The 20,627-nt window shown below is 48.5% G+C and overlaps 1 protein-coding gene across 2 annotated transcripts in view; it reads right to left on the bottom strand.

Annotated features, from left to right (window-relative positions):
* Positions 1 to 13,038: 13,038 nt before the first annotated feature.
* LOC119977126 (pseudouridine 5'-phosphatase) overlaps positions 13,039 to 20,627 on the bottom strand; it is a 45,572-nt gene continuing 37,983 nt past the window's right edge. Inside the window, exon 4 of one of the 2 annotated variants that reach the window (XM_038817746.1) lies at positions 13,039 to 14,285. In XM_038817746.1, the coding sequence (XP_038673674.1) occupies positions 14,109 to 14,285 (177 nt within the window). In that variant the 3' untranslated portion in view covers positions 13,039 to 14,108. The remainder of the gene's footprint in view (positions 14,286 to 20,627) is intronic. The other variant, XM_038817747.1, reaches the window with a different exon arrangement.

The raw sequence follows: 20,627 nt of genomic DNA, 5'->3' as shown, positions 1-20,627 counted from the left end.
GGCCAGGTCATTGAGTTTACAAATTGGCAAGTCATATTGCAGCTTTATAGAACATCAGCTCGGCTGCACTTGGAATATAGTGTTCAATTCTGATCCCCACACAACCAGAAGGATATGGAGGCTTTGGAAAGGGTGCTCTGAGGAGAGGTTGGACAAACTTGGTTTGTTCTCACTGGAACGACGGAGGTTGAGGGGCGACCTGATAGAAGCCTACAAGATTGTGAGGGACATGGACAGAGTGGATAGTCCATAAGACCATAAGACATAGGAGCAGAATTAGGCCACTCGGCCCATCGAGTCTGCTCCGCCATTCAATCATGGCTGATATTTTCTCATCCCCATTCTCCTGCCTTCTCCCCATAACCCCTGCTCCCCTTATTAATCAAGAACCTATCTATCTCTGTCTTAAAGACACTCAGTCAGAAGCTTTTTCCCAGGGTGGAAGAGTCAATTACTAGGGGGCATAGATTTAAAGGAGATGTACGAGGCAAGTTTTTTACACAGAGGGTAGTGGGTGCCTGGAAAACGCTGCCCTGGGAGGTAGTGGAAGCAGATACGATAGTGATTTTTAAGGGGCATCTTGACAAATACATGAATAGGATGGGAATAGAGGGATATGGTCCCCGGAAGGGTCGGTGTTTTTAGTTCAGACGTGCAGTACAGTTGGTGCAGGCGTGGAGGGCCGAAGGGCAAGTTCCTGTGCTGTCATTTTCTTTGTTCTTTGGAATCTGCCACCCTTACTTGGCCTGGCCTCCATGTGACTCCAGACCAACAGCAATGTGGTTGACTTTGAACTGCCCGCTGCAGCAGCCGAACAAGCCACTCAGTGCAAGGGCAATAGGGGATGGGCAATAAAAACCTGGTCTTGCCTGAGGCAACCGTATGAAAGAATAAAGGGAGAGAAAAAAACATTCAAAGGAGTTATAGAAATGCAAGTTCTCTCTTTTCTAGTGACCCTTGTGTATGTAATGGGATCAGTGTGGAAGCTGTTTGAGTTCTGCATATTATTTCTCAGGCAGTAATGCTGTAATTTCCAGCTCATACAAATTAAGAAGCATTCAGTCAATTTCATGGTTGATTCTCAATTCCACCTGATCAAGAACCATCCACTATGACTTGTGATGTATATACTAGCAGATAAGAGGCTTTCACTGGGATGCAAATCCTCCCGTCTGAATTTAAATTTATTTTTCTGCACTTGAGTCTTCAAATTACAAAAACAATGTTTCCCAACCCCAAAAAACACTGGAAATTGTTTTCTTTTCCTTTTGGAATGTACAGTGACATTCCACTATCGGGACGTCAATACTGTCAAGTCCGCACCCCTCTAGTTGCAGAGGTCTTTCTCTTGAGCTTTGCATCATGTTTCACAACTGAGTGGCTTCCGAAGCTTCAGAGGGAATTCAGGATCAGCCAGGCTGGGAGGCGCTGGAGTCGGATGTATCCAACTACGAGGGATTTTGGCTTTGCAGAGAGAGTTAGGGAATGTTAAAGGAGGCAATGGGATGAACGAGGAGGCCAAGCTTCGTGAAGTCAGTTTTAGCAACAAGGTTCCATTTGAGATTCGAGACATTGAGCTCCAGAATATTTCATATCGTGATGGGTAAGAGTAATTGCACATTCGTCCCATGTCTGCGTGGGGTTCCTCCCGGAGCTCCGGTTTCCTCCCGCAAAGATGTGCAGGTTAGGTGGATTGGCCAATGCTAAATTGCCCCTAGGTGGGGTTACGGGGATTGGGCCTAGGTAGGGTGCTAGCTCAGATGGATAATTGATCGCTTTCATCCAAAAAGTCAGTGAATCAATTGGATTTTTACATCCACCCAGCAACTCCCATGCACTACAGGTCAGAACCAATGGTCTGGAGACGAGAGTTCAAATCTGACCATGGCAGCGGGGGAATTTAAATTTGGTCAATGAAATAAAACTGAAATTGGTAATGGTGACAAGGAAGCTACTGGATTGGTGAAAGACATGAAGGGGCAAAAGGTAAGCATACCTTCAGCCTCATCATAATATATTTTTTTACCTCAATGTCGCTAATTTTAAATGGAACTCTGACATCTCTTATTGCTGAAACCTACTTCATAATGTTGGCATCCTCATTCACACTAGGCATTGCAATGGCAAATACATCTAACATCGCAGAAGAAGGTGGGGTGATCCGATTTTGATTTTGTCCATTGGATGCAGCTGTCGCTGCTGGGCCAGCATTTGTTGCCCATCCCTACTTTCCCTTGAAATAAGTGGCTTGCTGAGGCCATTTCAGAGGGGGGCAGCTAAGAGTCAAGCACACTGCTGTGGGTCTGGAGTCACAAGCAGGCCAGACCGGGTAAGGATGGCAAATTTCACATAGGAACATAGGAATTAGGAGCAGAAGTGGGCAATTCAGCCCCGCCATTCAATCAGATCATGGTTCATCTCTTCCTGGTCTCAAATCCACCTCACCATCTGTTCCCCATATCCATTTAACCCATTTTTAAAATCAGAAATATATCTATCTCCTTCTTGAAACCATTTAATGATTCTGATTCCACCGCACCATGGGGCAGAGAAGTAGTTCCTCCTCATCTCAGTTCTCAAACTGCCACCTCTCAACCTATATCTGTGACCTCTCATTGTAGATTGCCCCACAAGGGGGAACATTTGGTCTACTTTTACTTTATCAATCCCTCTTAGTATTTTATACACCTCGATCAGATCCCCTCCCATCCTTCGAAACTCCAGCGAGTATAAACCCAAACTGTTTAATCTCTCCTCATACATCCACCTTTTCATCCCCAGAATCAAACTGGTGAATCTCCTCTGAACTGCCTCCAATGCCACATCTTGCCTCAAATAAGGAGAGCAAAACTGGACACAATCCTCCAGATGTGGTCTCACCAAACACTCTATACAATTGCAACTATACTTCTCTACTTTTATCCTCCAGTCATAGAACATAGAACAGTACAGCACAGAACAGGCCCTTCGGCCCTCGATGTTGTGCCGAGCCATGATCACCCTACTCAAACCCACGTATCCACCCTATACCCGTAACCCAACAACCCCCCACTTAACCTTACTTTTTAAGACACTACGGGCAATTTAGCATGGCCAATCCACCTAACCCGCACATCTTTGGACTGTGGGAGGAAACCGGAGCACCCGGGGGAAACCCACGCACACACGGGGAGGACGTGCAGACTCCGCACAGACAGTGACCCAGCCGGGAATCGAACCTGGGACCCTGGAGCTGTGAAGCAATTATGCTAACCACCATGCTACCGTGCTGCCTTTTGCAATAAGCGCTAGCATTCCATTTGCCTTTTTAATTACACGCTGCACCTGTATACCAAATTTCTGCAATTCATGAACAAAGACACTCAGATCCCTCTGCCCTGTTGCATTTTGAATCTGATTTCCATTTAGATAATAATTTGGCTACTTTTTCGGCCAAAATGGATAACCTCACTTATCCACATTAAACTCCATCTGCCAAATTTTGGCCCAATATCCTAGCCTACCTATATCCGTCTGTAAAATGTGTCTATCCTCTTCACTGTCTGCTTTCCCATCTATTTTAGTATCATCCACAAATTTTGCTATATTACACTCTGCAGATCGTTAATATAGATTGTAAACAGTTGAGGTTCGAGGACTGGCCAATGTGGCAACCGCTAGTTACAGTTCGCCAAACAGAGAAGGACCCATTTATCCCCACCCTCTGCTTTGTGTCAGTCAGTCAACCCTCAATCCAATCTACCCCCAATCCCCTGCAATCTCACCTTCTGGATCAGTCTTTTATGCGGCACCTTGTCAAACGACTTCTGGAACACTAGATATACCACATCCACAGGATCCCCAGTATGCACCTTGCCGGTTACGTCCTCAAGGAACTCAAGCAAATTTATCAAGCATGGCTTACCCTTCAGAAAACCATTCTGACAATGGTGGATTGAGCTTTGTCTTTCCAAATATTCAGTTATCTCCTCACTGATTGATTCCAGGAACTTACCCACCAAAGAGGTCAAGTTAATCAGTGTAGTGTCCTACTATTTGCTTCTTCCCCTTTTTGAATAGGGGCGTAACTTTAGCGTGTTTCCAATCCACCTTCCAGAATCCAGGGAAATTTGAACTATCATAACCAATGCATCCATTATCTCTGCAGCCACCTGAAGTTAAAACTCACCACTATTCTTAGAATTCCCCCATACCAAAAAAGGGTCGATATTCTAAATGGTGAACAGGGATTCTCACTCCCTGACTCCGATGCAGGCTTCGGTGGGTGCTATTCAGGTCAAATTATATTTTCAAGTTATCCCCCGGTATAACCCATACCTTCACCGAAGAATTTTACCTACTTACCCCTTAGCAGCATCGATGTCCTGGGTCCTGCGTTGTTAAGTAAGTAAAGTAGGCTAATAACCACTGTTTCAGGTTAAAACTTTTTAGTTATTTTATTATTATAATTTTTTTTGTAAGCTGTAAACACTTTCTTTACAGAAAGGTAAAAAGATCTTGCTTCTGGATCCTTCCTGTTGGTTGAAGGGACCTTCAGGCCCACCTTGACAATCAATCTTCTTTAAAGTCTGGTCTTCTTGAGATGTATTTGCAGGTGAACTCGGTTGCTGTGTCCGATCCTTCCCATGTACCGAGCTGTGAGAGCTGGCTCTCCTGGCTGTCCCCTTTCTTCGGGTTTATATTCTCTTTCGAAGAGTTATTAAGTTTTAATGACTTTATTGTAAATGAGCTTGTTTCACTTCGATTGTTAAAAAGTATCTTTGATGTCAACATTTTAATACAACTAATTATACATTTTGGGCACAACGTCACCTCTCAGATCTGATTAAAAAATGCTTTGGTTTCAATAGGTGTTAATTTCCAATTGTCCCCAGCTCATAACTTTGCCTTTGATTTTGACTTTAAATTATGTTTCTTGTAGACAGGTCATCTCCAACTTTCTTTTAATTGACTTGATGTTCGTAGAATTTTACACTCAGAATTGACACCAAATTCGACTGAGCATCATCCATCCTTTCCAGCTGTTTACTAAGAGAGTTCATTTCAATTAAGGTGTGAAACTTTGCTTTTAGCTGTATGCTAAAATTTAACTTGGTTATGACTTGAAAGACCTGCCTGTTTTAAACATTCATCACTTAATTCAATTGAAACTCTCATCCATGCTTTTCCAGAAACTTCCTAAGATAGTTACATCCTATGAAGGTGTGAGCCATTGTTTTAGCTAAATACCAGGATCCTGTGTTTGCTAAGCCTGCTTGTGAGAAAGAATCTGCATTTTATAATCCTGCTCTTTGCAGCTGCTATTAACCTTTTGTGGGATCTTTCCCTGTATCCTCTCAGACCAGATATTTCCAGACTTCCATATTTCAAATGACATCGTTTTTCTGTATTTTCAAGAACACACCTCCCTAATACCCTAGGGTGCAAGCCATCAGGACCCGTAGACATATCTGCCTTTAATCCTATTAGTTTATTCAATACCATCTCCCGAGTGATGGTTATTGCACCAAGTTCCTCTACATTAACTGCAGTTTTTGGAAAAAATTTATCATCCTCCACCATGAACAGCACGGTAGCATTGTGGATAGCACAATCGCTTCACAGCTCCAGGGTCCCAGGTTCGATTCCGGCTTGGGTCACTGTCTGTGCGGAGTCTGCACATCCTCCCCGTGTGTGCGTGGGTTTCCTCCGGGTGCTCCGGTTTCCTCCCACAGTCCAAAGCTGTGCAGGTTAGGTGGATTGGCCATGATAAATTGCCCTTAGAGTCCAAAATTGCCCTTAGTGTTGGGTGGGGTTACTGGGTTATGGGGTTATGTAGATAGGGTGGAGTTGTTGACCTTGGGTAGGGTGCTCTTTCCAAGAGCCGGTGCAGACTCGATGGGCTGAATGGCCTCCTTCTGCACTGTAAATTCTATGAACACAAAGGCAAAATATTGGTTTAGTGCCTCCACCATCTCTGTTATCCTCATTATTACCTCATCAGTATCGTCCACTAAAGGGTCAACATTTACTTCAGCTATTCTCTTCCTTTTTATATACTTACAAAAGCTTTTGGTATCGGTGTTTATGTTTCTGCTCATTTCCTTTCGTAGTTCATCTTGGCTCTTTTGATTTTATTTTTAGCAGCCTTTTACTGAACCTTAAAGTTCTCTCAATCCTCCAACTTACCACTAGCTTTTGCAGTATGGTATGCCCTACTATTTGCCTTTATGTCTTCCTTGACTTTCTTGTTTAGCCATGGAACTTTTTTCTCCATTTTACAATTCCTCTTTTCTCAGGAATTTCCTTTGAGAGGTATTTAGTATCTCCTTGAACAATGGGCGGCACGGTAGCACAGTGATTAGCACTGTTGTTTTGCAGCGCCTGGGTTCCAGGTTCGATACCCACTTGGGTCACTGTCTGTGCGGAATCTGCACGTCCTCCCTGTGTCTGCGTGGTTTCTTCCTGGGTGCTCCCAAAAGACGTGCTGTTAGGTGAATTGGACATTCTGAATTCTCCCTCCATGTACCCGAACAGGCGCCGGAGTATTAGTATTGCAGTGTTAATGTAAGCCTACTTGTGACAATAAAGATTATTACATTTTTAAAAAGAGCACCCTGCCTAGGCCCAATCCCCGTAACCCCACCTAGGGGCAATTTAGCATGGCCAATCCACCTAACCTGCACATCTTTGTGGGAGGAAACCGGAGCACCAGGAGGAACCCCACGCAGACACGGGACGAATGTGCAAACTCCACACAGACAGTCCTCCGAGGTTGGAATCGAACCCGGGTCCCTGGCGCTGTGAGGCAGCAAGGAGTGCAATACAGACTATCTTATCGATCTGGACACTACCCCCTCCTTTTACCTCACCATTAAAAGTAAAAACTGAGTTAAAAGTGCAAGCCGGTGTCAGTCAGCCTCTTGACGTATCAGGGTTTAATGCAGAGGAGAACACCCTCTCAGCTGTGTCAGCACAGGTCCCTTCCCTTCACAGATACACAGCAGCCATTTGCTGCTGACGTGATTGATCTGAATAAGAAACTGAAGTTCCTATACACAACTGGAGGCTCACTCAAAAGCCTGGGTGCTTGAAATTACCCCGTTAACTGTTCAGTATTCCAAAGAACACTGGGCAAGGAAACAAAATGCACATCTGCTTTGCAAAAGGGAGTGGTTGCCCTCTGCCTCAAAGTTGTTTTCCACAACAAAGAGCTACTACCCTGAGCTTCACTGCACCTTATGGAGCTGGCTGACTGAAGGAGAGTGTGAGGAATAGTAATGGCAGCAAGGTTTCTGTTCAGCGACAGTAAGCAATCTGCAGAAGGTGAAATCGTCACCTCCTCAAATTCAAAGAGAAGGACTATCTCCAAAACCCCAAGAATAAGACGCTGTATTTTTCGTTTCTAAAAGGTAGGAATATGCTCGAGTGACGAGATGGAATCATAGACGGGTGCAGCACAGAAAAAGGCCATTCAACCCATCAAATTCCGACTGGTTCGTTCAAAGAGCAACACAGTTGCTTCCACTACCTCATTCTTTCCCCATAGGCACGGTTCTCCAGGAAGTTTTCTAAGCGGGGTAGCGAGCGGGACCTGCCGCGAGTTTCCCAGCGCTCGACCCAGCGAGGCCAGCTTCTCAATTCAACGCTAATTGTCCACTTAAAGGGACGGCACGGTGGCACAGTGGTTAATCACTGCTGCCTCACAGCATGGCGGACCCGGGTTCAGTCCCAGCTCCGGATTACTGTCCATGTGGAGTTTGCACATTCTCCCCGTGTCTGCATGAGTCTCACCCACACAACCCAGATGTGCAGGGTAGGGGGATTGGCCACAGTAAATTACCCTTTAATTGGAAAAGAAATGAATCTGGTACTCTAAATTGATTTGTAAAAATTGGTCCACTTAAGGAGGCCCCATGGGCTTCATGCCGCAAATGAAGGCTCACCAGCCGATTTGCTGGGGCTATGCTCGCCAGGCCCCCCCCCAACTAACAAGGTCGGGCAGCACTTAAGCAGCTCTTACACAACCAAACCCACTCAGCTCATGGCTTTGGCGCCGAGATGACCGGCCTCAACATTTGGAAAAGCAGACCCGGGGAGGCTGCTAGATGCAGTGGGGGCTAGGACAGATGTCCAGTCCCCCTGAGGGTCCTGAGGGTGAGCCACAGAGCAGTCAGTGCAGCCTGGGTTGAGGTGGCAGCGGTCGTCAGCTCGGGCAACATGACCAGGACAGGCCTCCAGTGCCGCAAGGTCAACGATCTATACCAACCCCATGCGGATCTGGCCCAACCCTTCCTCTACCCCCCGCAACTTGCCCTTCAAATCCCCAACCCTTCCATCACACACCCGATTCGCACACCCCGCCCCCCCCCCCCCCCCCCCCCCCCCCCCCCCCCCCCACCACTGTGAACCAAAAGCGCAGCTAACGGTGACCTCTCTGTCTCTCCACAGGAGAAGCTGCCCCACAACCATTGGGAGAGGGCCCAGACTGGCAGCGGGATGGCGGATATCAGGGACGGGATTCTCCGACCCCCCGCCGGGTCGGACAATCACCGGGGGGGGGGGGGGGGGGGGGGGGGGGGGCGTGAATCCCGCCCCCGCCAGCCGCCGAATTCTCCGGCACCGGAGATTCGGCGGGGGTGGGAATCGCGCAGTGCTGGTCAGCGCCCCCCCCCCCCCCAGGCCCGCGATGGGCCAAAGTCCCGCTGCTGTCATGCCAGTCCCACCGGCAAGAATTAAACCACCTCCCTTACCGGCGGGACTGGCGGCGTGGGGCGATCTGGCCCCGGGGGGTGCCCCCACGGTGGCCTGGCCCGCGATTGGGGCCCACCAATCCGTGGGCGGACCTGTGCCGTGGGGGGGGGCACTCGTTCCCCTCCGCGATGGCCGACACGTAAGAGACCCCCCCCGCGCATGCGCGGGGATGACGTCAGCAGCCGCTGACGCTCCCGTGTATGCGCAGACTTCCGCCAGCCAGCGGAGTCCCTTCGGCCCCGGCTGGCGTGGTGCCAAAGGCCTTCCACGCTAGCCGGCGGGACGGCAACCACTCCGGCGCTGGCCTAGCCCCTAAAGGTCAGGGCTTGGCCCCTAAAGGTACGGAGGAATCTGCACCTTTGGGGTGGCCCGACGCCGGAGTGGTTCCCGCCACTCCATCCCGCTGGGAACCCCCGCCCCGCCGGATAGGGGAGAATCTCACCCCAGAATCCTCACTAGCTTCGAGGAACGAGCCCTGGAAGTTACGGAGGGTGGCTGAAGACAAAGCGGACTCTTACATGGAGGTCGGAGCCTGACACAGAAGTGAGGGTCCACCAGGTCCCACCTGGAGGACCTGTCACACGTGAGTTGTTAATGCCATTCAGAATGACCCACCCCTCCCACTGAGCACGTGTTCACTCTCCCCCAGGTCCATCCAGCCGATAGTGTCGGCCCATCCAGGGCACCACTCTGTTGCTGATGCACATCAGATGGAGGCAGTAACGTCCAGGCGAGACAGTAGTCTGAGGTGTGCTGGATCCCAGGACCCAGCTGGGTCCCAGTCAGATCCTGAGCCTCTGGAATAGGTTTACCCGGAGCAATGCAGAAGTTGGGGTGCGGCCGTGATATTCAGAGGGCGATGTCAGCGACACTCCAGCAGGTCCCCAGCCGATTGGAGGAGTCCCAGAGGCTACAGACGCAGGAGATAGTGCCAGCAACGCATGTCACCGAGGCCAACACTACGAGGGTGGTGACCACAGTGGAGAGCCTGGTACACAACATCAGTAACATTAGTGGAGGTGTCCAAGGCATGTCGCAGTCGGAGACGGCCATGTCTGAGGGCCTCAGTAGACTGTTCGACTCGCTGGAGAACATGACCCACCACCAGGCGGAGCTTGATGAGGCACTGCGGGACATGTCCTGGACTCAGATGGGAATGGCGGTGATTGTCCCAGTCGCACGACGGCATTGCCGAGGCACTGCAGAGCGACTCCCAGTCACTGAGGAACATCGCCGAGGGCATTGACACTATGGTGCAGATATTGGGGAGCCACCAGGGCTGGCCGGGCCTGAGGATGTAGGGGCAGCTGGGTTGTGCCTGTTCTGAAGTAAATCCCAGGGCGCTATGGGCACCCACTGAGAGGAGGGGGTGTTGGGTGACAACCCGGACCCATCCTATGGACTGGCGACAGTGGCCGCCACCTTCCCCAAGTTTTACCCCTCTGACAAAGCCGTTTCTCGCAGTCAGCACCCGGAACAGGGCGGCACAGCAGTGCATGAACCGCTGTCAAGGAGAATTGAAGGACACGGGATGTGGTAAGCAGCTGGCTGCCTCCGCCTCTGATCTGCATCCTGGGTATACACCTGGATGCAGCGGAAGAGCAGAGAAGGCCAAGCATGTCGAGGATCACTGAGAGGACGGATGTAGATAGGAGGTAAGGAAGGAGTGTGCATGGGGGTTGGAAGGGTAGGGCGGCACCATTAGGAGAGTGGGGCAGTGGTGTACACTTGTTACGAGACAAATTAAAAAGCTCTCACAACTGGCATGATGCCTCTGGCTCTTTGTTCCACGATGGAGGCCAACCATCAATCCCATGCCCCAAACTTCCAGCCATGGGTCCTGCCACCCACACACCCCCCCTCCCCCACCCACGGGGGATACACTTGGGATGTGTGAAGTGCTCACTTAACTCCAATTGCCAATTTCCTATGAGCAATGGCATCCAGCCTCACAGCCAGAGGTCTCTGCTGTCAGTGGGTGTAATGAGTGATCGGTGGGGCAGACAGGCAGGAATTAGGGTTGCCTCCGGAACGCGTACAAATGAACCAGGGGTTGGCATGGAGGATCCGTGCTTGCTTGCCTGCTCCCCCCCCACAGCCCCAATACCCACCTTCCAGCCCTGATACCCCTAGAATCCCATGGGAGCCCACCCCCAACCGGGGCTGCACCCATCCTCCCCCGGTAGCCCCCTCAGCCCCTCCGAGCACAGGGGCAGCAAGCCCACTGCCCCCGGGCTCATTGCCTGTGAGCAAAAATGGCTACTCACCTTCTCGGGTCCTGTCAGCAGCCCTTCCGCAGGTTCATGTTTTGCAAAAGGAGTACTAATCGGCGCCAGGGTGACTTGCTGGGGCGGCCGCTGGATCGTGGGGAGGTCGTTGGATATAGGGTGGCTCGCGTTAATTGTGTGGAAATGGGGCGTAAGTGGTGATTGTTGGTTTCTCGCCACGCTACGGCAGGATCCCGATTTCGCCCACGGGGGTGGGCCGGTTGCGTCGCAAACAGTTTGGCAGCCGGTGCAGTTCTCAGTTTTGGCCTCTCCCACCGGCCTTATCGTGCTCTCACTCGAGCGAAACCAGGCCACTGAATCGTGCCTCCAATCTCTCTTTTTTTCTCCTTCAAATATTAGTCCAATTCTCTTTTGAAAGCAACTCATGAAACTGCATCCACCACCCTATTGTGCAGTGAATTCCAAATCCGAAACACTCATTAAATAGAATAAGTTTCTCCTCGTGTCACCTCTGGTTCTTTTGGCCGTATCATTAATTCATACTTGGAAGAAAAATAAGTGCTGTTAACACTGCTGCTGCAGCCAAACCTCAGTAAAGGCTTTTGAAACGTCTAAGAGAAATGGCAAGTAAGTGTGTTGAGAACAGATATCTGCATCCCTATTCATGCAATGAGCATTCTGCAGATCCTGCAGATGCGTCTAGATTCACAGTCAGGAAATAAACACTGGCATTGCAAGAAAGGAAGATGCGGGTTGACATAACAAGGGCTGTGGAGGGTCACCCCCTGAACAAGACATGGTATGGACTAATTTCATTCCTTCTGTGCACAATACGCCAATTACTGTCTGCTGAATACATTCACAAGGTGTTCTCACAGTGACTGCCCCGTTCTTTCTGTCTTTGTTTTGTTAGCGTAAATGGTGTTCCTGCTCACTTGCCCTCAAAATGAGATATATTCCAGTGCTCCTCGAAAGCTAAACAACTGTAGCCCAGAGCTCCATTTGAAGTGGCGAATTGAAGTCTGTTACCACATGAATGTTATTCCTTTCAGGTGCAAAGCCGATAAATTGGATTCTTATCCTGTATGGAATTTGGTTATGAAGGCATTTTCTGATCATTTCTAACGAGCAAAATCCATCAATAATTATATCTTCCCCAGGCGACGGAATGTTATGAATAGGGTAATCACCAAGAATTGACAGAAAATAAGTAAAATAGTCATCGCAAAGAGATTTATTCCCAATAAAAGGCAAACATGGCAAACAATAAAGTTACTAACACCAAAACTGAAAACATAGGAAACAGAAAGACACACCTCGCACATCTATAAAAAAAATGAACACGTTCATCTTAACAATATAATCCGAATTATAAATATATATATATTATATATATCGGGTGTGCATGCAGCTTTAGTTTGCTGTTTGAATAGTTGTGCTCCACATGGTGAGGATATTTGTGCTATAGTCACGAATTTCCCATTTCAAGCACCCATCATGATGTTCAGTGCAGTTAGAGACTTGGGAGCGTAAAGCTCCATTTACTCTTCTCCAACAATATGCCAGAATGACCCTAATATGATAATTACACATTTCTAAAATTAGCGAAAATATATTTTCCCACAAGAGTCGCAGTCATCTGCTCACAATATCTCGGCTGTCGGAGAATGAATTAGCAGCACTGGGCAAATAATTAGTTTACTGGGTCCCTATCTGTTGGGAGGGGTCCAGAGCCCTGAGTAATGTTAGTGTGAAAAATGCCCATTTTCATTCACAGAACCAAAATGGAGAATTCCATGTGCACGATGTGCCCACAGTCCATCTCACAATCACCTACACGAGCGCAGAGTGTATTTTGAGGTCATTTTCACCCCACCCTGTGTGACGCAAGTCGGCCGTGTGGGGTGGGCTGGCATTCAAGTCAAGATGGACAGAACGGCGGAAGCTGTAAAAAAATAAATAATGAAATCACAGCATTACCCAGAACAATTATGCAAATTGCCCCCAGCTGTCAAAGTGCATCATAACACATGGCACTGAAGGAGGACTGGGGGGGGGGGGGGGGGGGGGGGGGGGGGGGAATGGAGGGGGAAAAAAATAATTTAAAGACTTTTCTCAACGGTTAAAAATGTAAATAAAAAAAGAACATGTGCAGGTCACGACTATAAAAAATATATCTGATCTTGGGATTCAGATTTCAATTCTCTCTCTTCAAAGTTTGGTGCTGTAGTTTACACTGTCATTTAAAGCCTTTGATTATTAGTTTCTACTCATTGCTTTCAGCTGCTGAACAATCCCTTCCTACTATCTTTCAGTGGGTCCGTGCTGCATATGGCACCGTTCACTCTTTGGTCATTTTGTTTCAGTCGTATAATAAAATACAGTATCATAAATAATATTTAAGCGGAAAAATGGCTAACGGTGAAAGGCATGGTAACTCTGGCATGGCAATGAGATTTTCTTTTTGGGAGCAGAATGGATAAGTCCTGCCAATATCAATGAATGTTACAGTGACTATCAGCTTTGTATTGGCCAACTTGAAGAAGTTGAACTCTGCACCTCCAATAACATCCAGGTCCTGAGTATCTAAGGATCCCACCAGGCTGCTCTTGAGGTTGTGCTCTTGGCCACCCACAAGATTGAATCAGAATCTAAAACAAAGGCAACACCAGCAGGACTTGCATGTCATGGATTTCTAATTTCTAGTCCCCGATGACCTAGCCCTAATGACAAAAACAGCTGAAAATAATCATTCTTTTAAATCGCTCCAATAGCGTCAATGTTACATCAGGTTTCCCGTGGAACTGCAAAGGAAATTAGCCGCCTTTGTTTCGTTTCGACTCAATCAAAGGAACATAATAGCCGGCCAGCCTTAAAGGTCTGGATGCGAGCAGGAGTGCGAGCAGAGGTACAGGGTTCAGCTTCTCTTACCCTTGGTGGTGCGAGTGTTGCACGAGTGCCCCCATTTGTTTTCATCCAAATTGTGAAATGGCAGGATTCAATAATCAAGATCGGGTGTATTTGAGAGTGGACTTCCTTCATTGCATTCTCTGGGTGGGGGCGAGGGAGAAAAAGAGAGAGAGAGAGAGAAAAAAAGAGAGAGAAAGAGACAAATCCCAATTTGCACCCAGAGTTTGTCTTAGGTGTCTAATCATACGCAGGCAAACCAAATAATTCTGGCTTGAAATCCTCCATTGACTTGAGTACCAAAGTGGCGGGCTTTGTCAGTTCTGGATCAAGCTGTGGATCTGGAATCTGGACGACCTGCATTCCTGCTGCCAATGCGGCCAAAACTCCATTCGGGGAATCTTCAAACACAAGGCACTGGTGGAAAGAAACAAAGTACGCCTTGAGAAAAAAAGCAACAACCAATTTCTCTTGCACCCCCACACTTTCAGATTCTTCACGCTCTCATCTGGACACTAATTGCTGGATTCAGAATGCATTCTCGCTGGTAGCCCTCCAGCATCATGACCGACAGGTCATTCTTTATCTGTTAATCCGGGAAGCGAAAGTCAACAGACTGTTCAAACATGAGGAATACCACAACCGTACTCACGCAACATCAGATAGCTTTTAGAAACGGGAACCTTGAGATTTCACCTCCCCTCTCAGTCCAAGAATGTGCAAGATTGGCCATGCTAAATTGCCCCTTAGCATCCAAAATAAGGTGTGCAGGTTAGGTTAAGGGGTTATTGGAATAGGGTGGAGAAGTGAGCTTGGGTGGAGTGCTCTTTCAGAGGGTTGGTGCAGACTCGATGGGCCGAATGGCGTCCTTCTGCACTGTCGGGATTCTATGATTCTCTAGTTTCTAGGAACGTGGTGATGATTGTAGGCCCCAAATCACTGCCATGGCTATAATCAGCTAATTCAGCACGAAGCAAGTGGAGGATTCTGAAAGGGACAATTACTACAAAGGTCCCCCAAAGGCGGATTTAAACCGCCTTGATTCTGTGATGCTTTTTAAAAGGTTCAGGAGAGAAATAAATATGGCATGCGGTTTACTGGAATACGGCAAAAAAGAAAATAAAAATTTGAAGCAAAGCAGGTTCCTCTGGTACTTTTTCCAGATATTTCCAAGAATACCAGCCACATTCTTTCCCGTCCACCTTTTAAGCAAAAGATAAATTGATTTAGTGCAGTTTTGATCAATTAATTAAAAAAACACTAACTGTCGCATTCTGCTTTCCATTCGATTTGCAGTTGTTTGCAATAGTCCTGTTGAAATCTTTGTCGTGAGAATTCTCTTATGACTACCTTCCCTTTCCGGGTAACTTTGAAATATTCTGTATTCCATTCAGGCTTAACCTCGATGGGCATGCAGCCCCCCTTCGTGTTGCTGAATGCATCTCAATTATGGGTTTTACATAGGCTAATATTTCGGTGGCACTAACCTCTCCGTATCAGCCTTTTATCATTCACCGGATAGTCCGTCTCCATTAACGTCTTCAATGCTTCTAACAATACCCACGTCAAAGGAAAAGCAGCCCTTGCCAATTGGCTTTGTTGCTGAGCGTCAATCCGCTCCACAGCATTAACTCAAAGTCTCTAACAAGCCCTCAATCTCTCAGCTGAAAGCTCTAAAACCACAACTGAGATACGGTGCGACTTTTGTGGGTAAGCTTAAAAGCTACACAAAATAGCATTATCATTCCCTTTCAGAAACCCGTGGTATCCAGACATTGCATAGAAATGTACTTGACAAGCTTGCACTGAAAGGCCTAATTAACTTCAGTGATGTCACAGAGCTTGCTGTATGGGAGCGGCCAATTATTACTCCAGTAATCTGCATAATGAAAGGGCTTAACTAATTCCCTGAAACTAGCAGCAATTAAAACTCTTCATTACCAAAGAAGCCACTCTAATGACCCATAATCATTGCGCTTATTTGTTTGAGCAAATATATGCGTCAGGCATACTCGCGATGGTTTTGTTTTTGACAACACTGAAAGACATTAGTTCCTCGTCAGCATTGAGGTGGACTGTGTGACAGATTTGGTGGAAGGGATGATGGAGGGCGACAAGACCTTCCACAGAAAGACTGAAATCATCACTATCACACAAAGATCTGGAAAAGAGAGAGGAGAAATCTTTTTCAAAAGTTTCAAATATTTCTCATTGTCACTGATCACAAAATGGATGAATATCCTGGCCTCGGCTTAATCTAGTTAAGATACAGGAAATAAGATCATCACTCGTATGCACCCAGGTGTCTGGCAATACGGATTTCAAAGGACATTTCCGACAAAAATTAAACTCTTTCTGCCAGTCACATCAGGCCCATTAATAATCCCATGATGAACTATTACGAAGCTGGCTGCTCAGAATATTGATCGCGGATAGTAGAATGCTGTGCAAGGGCAAACCCCACACTTGTCCTGCAACCCAGAAGGCTCTGAAAGCACAATGTCAGTTTAATATCGGCGCAAATATGCTTTCAATTGAAAGGCTGCTCAGGTTTCACTACTCGATGAGTTTACAATGTGGGCTTCGTGGCATCTTTAAACTTCAGTGCTCTGCTTTACTCGCCAAGAAGGTCCACAGTGACAGAGATAGAGACGATACCCACAAATATAAAGGGAGCTATCTCTAGATCACATTTCACACAAAAGAGATCTGAAGCCTCCGATTTTGTCAGCATGCACCTTTTAATGGGCGTAACTCTCCAACCCCACGCAGGGTCGGAGGATCGGCCGGCGGTGCCGATATTGCCGCTCCCGCCATGTTAAAGATTCACCCACCCGCCATAAAACGGCGTTCTTCAAATCCTGCCGGCCGCCTCGGAAAACGGCTGGCGCCGGCGGGATGCCATTTTTTTTTAAGCTTTTTTATTCACCGGCCCGAATGGGCCGAAGTCCCGCCGACGTGGCCATGGGTCACGTCGGCGAAAATTAAAGTAGGTTTATAACGGCGTCAACCATTGATGATGGTTGACGCCGTTCAGTCACCTGCATCGAGTGCGGGGGTGGGGGGTGGGGGTGGGGGTAGGGGTAGGGGGGTGGGGGTAGGGGGGTGGGGGTAGGGGTGGGGGGATGGGGTGGGGGTAGAGGTAAGGGGGGTGGGGGTAGGGGTAGGGGGGTGGGGGTAGGGGTGGGGGTAGATGTAGGGGGGGTGGGGGTAGGGGGGTGGGGGTAGGGGGGTAGGGGTGGGGGGGGTAGGGGTGGGGGAGTAGGGGTGGGGGGTGGAGGTAGGGGGTGGTGGTAGGGGTAGGGAGGAGGAGGTAGGGGTAGGGGGGGGTGGGGGTAGGGGGGTAGGAACCCTTTCTGCGCTGTGAAGATCTCGGCATCCAGGTACATAAATCCCTGAAAGTTGCCACCCAAGTTAATAGGGCTATTAAGAAGGCATATGGTGTGCTAGCCTTTATAAGCAGGGGGATTGAGTTTCGGAACCACAAGGTCATGCTGCAGCTGTACATAACTCTGGTGCGGCCACACCTGGAGTACTGCGTGCAGTTCTGGTCACCACATTATAGGAAGGATGTGGAAGCTTTGGAAAGGGTTCAGAGGAGATTTACTAGGATGTTGCCTGGTATGGAAGGAAGGTCTTACGAGGAAAGGCTCAGGGAATTGAGGTTGTTTTCGTTAGAGAGGAGAAGGCTGAGAGGTGACTTAATAGAGACATATAAGATAGTCAGAGGGTTAGATAGGGTGGACAGTGAGAGTCTTTTTCCTCGGATGGTGATGACCAACACGAGGGGACATAGCTTTAAATTGAGGGGTGAGAGATATAGGACAGATGTCAGAGGCAGTTTCTTTACTCAGAGAGTAGTAGGGGTGTGGAACGCCCTGCCTGCAATAGTAGTAGACTCGCCAACTTTAAGGGCATTTAAGTGGTCACTGGATAGACATATGGATGAAAATGGAATAGTGTAGGTCAGATAGGCTTCAGATGGTTTCACAGGTCGGCGCAACATCGAGGGCCGAAGGGCCCGTACTGCGCTGTAATGTTCTATGTTCTATGTTCTAATTATAAAGGCAGAACCCAGAAACTTTGCCTAAAGTTTTTCCCTCTCTCCGCGCGTTTTTCCTGTTGTTGTGAAACTGACCTGAAATCGCAGAGGCTGAAGCAGAAATAGACAAATCCAGACACATCTCCCACCCCGGGATCCCAGCATTTCCCTCTTCATTCTAACCAGGCAATATTCCTGGGTTTAGGCAGATTGCAATATACTCACCAAAGCCCTGCTCTCAGCCAGAGGACGGACGGGACTCCCTCTCTCTGTCTGTCCCCACAATCTCCCTCTCTCTCTCTCTCTCTCAAACAAAGACAAGGCAGCTGGGAGGAAGGGGAGCCTTGAGGAAGATCTGCTGATGCCCCCATCCAATGGATGCCCGGGGCCAACGCACTGTCGCCCCTCCCCCCCTCTGCACGCCGCTGCCCCTACCCTTACCCCCCTACCTCCACCCCACCCCACCCCTACCCCCCTACCCCTCCCCCCACCCCCTCCCCTACCCCCCTACCCCCCTCCCCTCCCCCTACCCCCCTCCCCTAACCCCCTACCCCCCACCCCCCTCCAACGCCGGGCGGCGGTGATGACGCCCGACGTCAACCGACGCGCCACTTCCGCAGCGGATGAAACTGACGCGTACAGCGTCACTCCGCTGCTGGCCCTTTCGGAACCGGAGATTTAGGGCTTATAAGCGGGCCCCGACGCCGGAGTCACCAGCGCCGTTTTTGCCCGCCGGTCAAGGGCGTCACGAAGGTCTTCCGTGAATTTCGCCCAAGAATTTTCTTTAAATTTAGAGTACCCAATTGATTTTTTCCAATTAAGGAGCAACTTTAGCGTGACCAATCCACCTACCCTGCACATCTTTGGGTTGCGGTGGAGAAACCCACGCAAACATGGGGAGAATGTGCAAACTCCACACAGACGGTGACCCAGAACCGGGATCAAACCTGGGACCTCGGCACCATGAGGCAGCAGTGCTAACCACTGCGCCACCGTGCTGCCCTCACCTTTTAATGATAATTTAATAATCTTTATTGTCACAAGCAGGCTTACATTAACACTGCAATGAAGTTACTGTAAAAAGCCACATTCCGGTGCCAGTTCGGACACACAGAGAGGGAGAATTCAGAATGTCCAAATTACCTTACAGCACGTCTTTTGGGATTTGTGGGAGGAAACCCACGCAGACACGGGGAGAATGTGCAAACTCCGCACAGACATTCACCCAAGCCGGAATCGAACCCGGGTCCCTGGCGCTGTGAAGCAACAGTGCTCACCACTGAGCTACCATGCATGCCCTTTATTTCCTGTCTGTTTCTAAGTGTCTCTCCTGCATTAATAATCTGAATCCAATGGTGGCTCAGTTGGTAGCCCTCTAACTTCTGAAGTTGAGGGTTCCAGGTTCAATTCCCACTTGAGCACACAAGCCAAGGCTGGCACTCAACTGCAGTACCGAGGGTGTGCTTCGCTGTCTGACATGCCATTTTTCGGAAGAGACTATAAACCGAGGCTCCCATCTGCCTATTTTGGTGGATATAAAAGATCCCATGGCACTATGTCAGAGAGTAGGAGAGTTAGAGTTATCATTGACGCCCTGCTTAAAATCCTCACTGACATGAGAAAAAACAGATTATCCGGTCATTACTACATTGTTGTCTGTAGGAGCTTGCTGTGTGCAAAACTGTCTGCCCAATTTCCTACATTACAACAGTGGTGACACTACTAAAGAAAATTACTTAATTGGTTGTAAGTGCTTTGAGATGTGTACGGTGACTGAGAAAAAGCACCAGCTCAATGCAAGCCATTTTTTTTTCAGAGCCACCACGTTTTTCCCCATTGTTTAAATCTCCCCTGGAGATTCCAATCTACCAGGGCCCAATGAACATTCTGAACCAGAAAGAGGACAGAATGGACACAACAAGCAGTTATTATGGAGATGCCGCATTTCTTGTATTCACTCTAAGACAGGCCATGCGGTTAGTGATGACAGGGCAGATTTATATTTTGCATTGAAGAGGGGTAGACACAGGTGAGTTTGGGAAGTGATTGCGGCATGAACTCTTTTCATCACTGGTGCTTCCTCCTCTCGAGTATTACAGTCTTATTTTCTGCACACATGATGGTTGGTGCACTTTTGCCCCGGCCTGCTTTGTGGGTTGGGAGTTGAAAGTGTTTTTCCTGTTCTCTTTTCAAATAATTGCACATTTGTGAAATAAGAATAGAGAATGACACAAGATCCAGTGACTCGATGATGGAGATTGGTTAATGGTGAATAGCAGGTTTGGGTAGTGGTGTGTGGCAGTGGAGGAAGAGTTGGTTAGTGGTGTATGCCAGCAGGAAGGTTGGGTAGTGGTGTAGGCCGGGGAAGGGTTGGATAGTGGTGTATGGCGGGTGGTGGTGAAGATCTGGATAGTGATATCTGGCAAGAGGGAGGTGGTGGGGGCAGATTTGGGTAGTGGTGTATGGCAGAGAGCAGATGGTTGGGTAGTGGTATATACCGGGTGTGGTGATGGGAAGATTTGGTAGTGGTGTATGGCAGGGGAGAGGCGATGGGGGAAGGGTTGGACAGTGTTGTGTGACAGGGGAAGGGTTAGGCAGTGGTGTATGGCGGGAGGTGATGGTGGGTAAGATTTGAGTGGTGTATGGCTAGGGAGGTGGCAGGGGGAAGAATTGGATAGTGGTGTAAGGCAGGCGAATGTAGTGGTGTATAGCGGGTG

Source organism: Scyliorhinus canicula, chromosome 14 (assembly GCF_902713615.1).
Source record: "Scyliorhinus canicula chromosome 14, sScyCan1.1, whole genome shotgun sequence".
Lineage (NCBI taxonomy): Eukaryota > Metazoa > Chordata > Chondrichthyes > Carcharhiniformes > Scyliorhinidae > Scyliorhinus > Scyliorhinus canicula.
The sequence above is the reverse complement of the archived record's forward strand: the minus strand, read 5'-3'. Positions and strand labels throughout refer to the sequence as shown.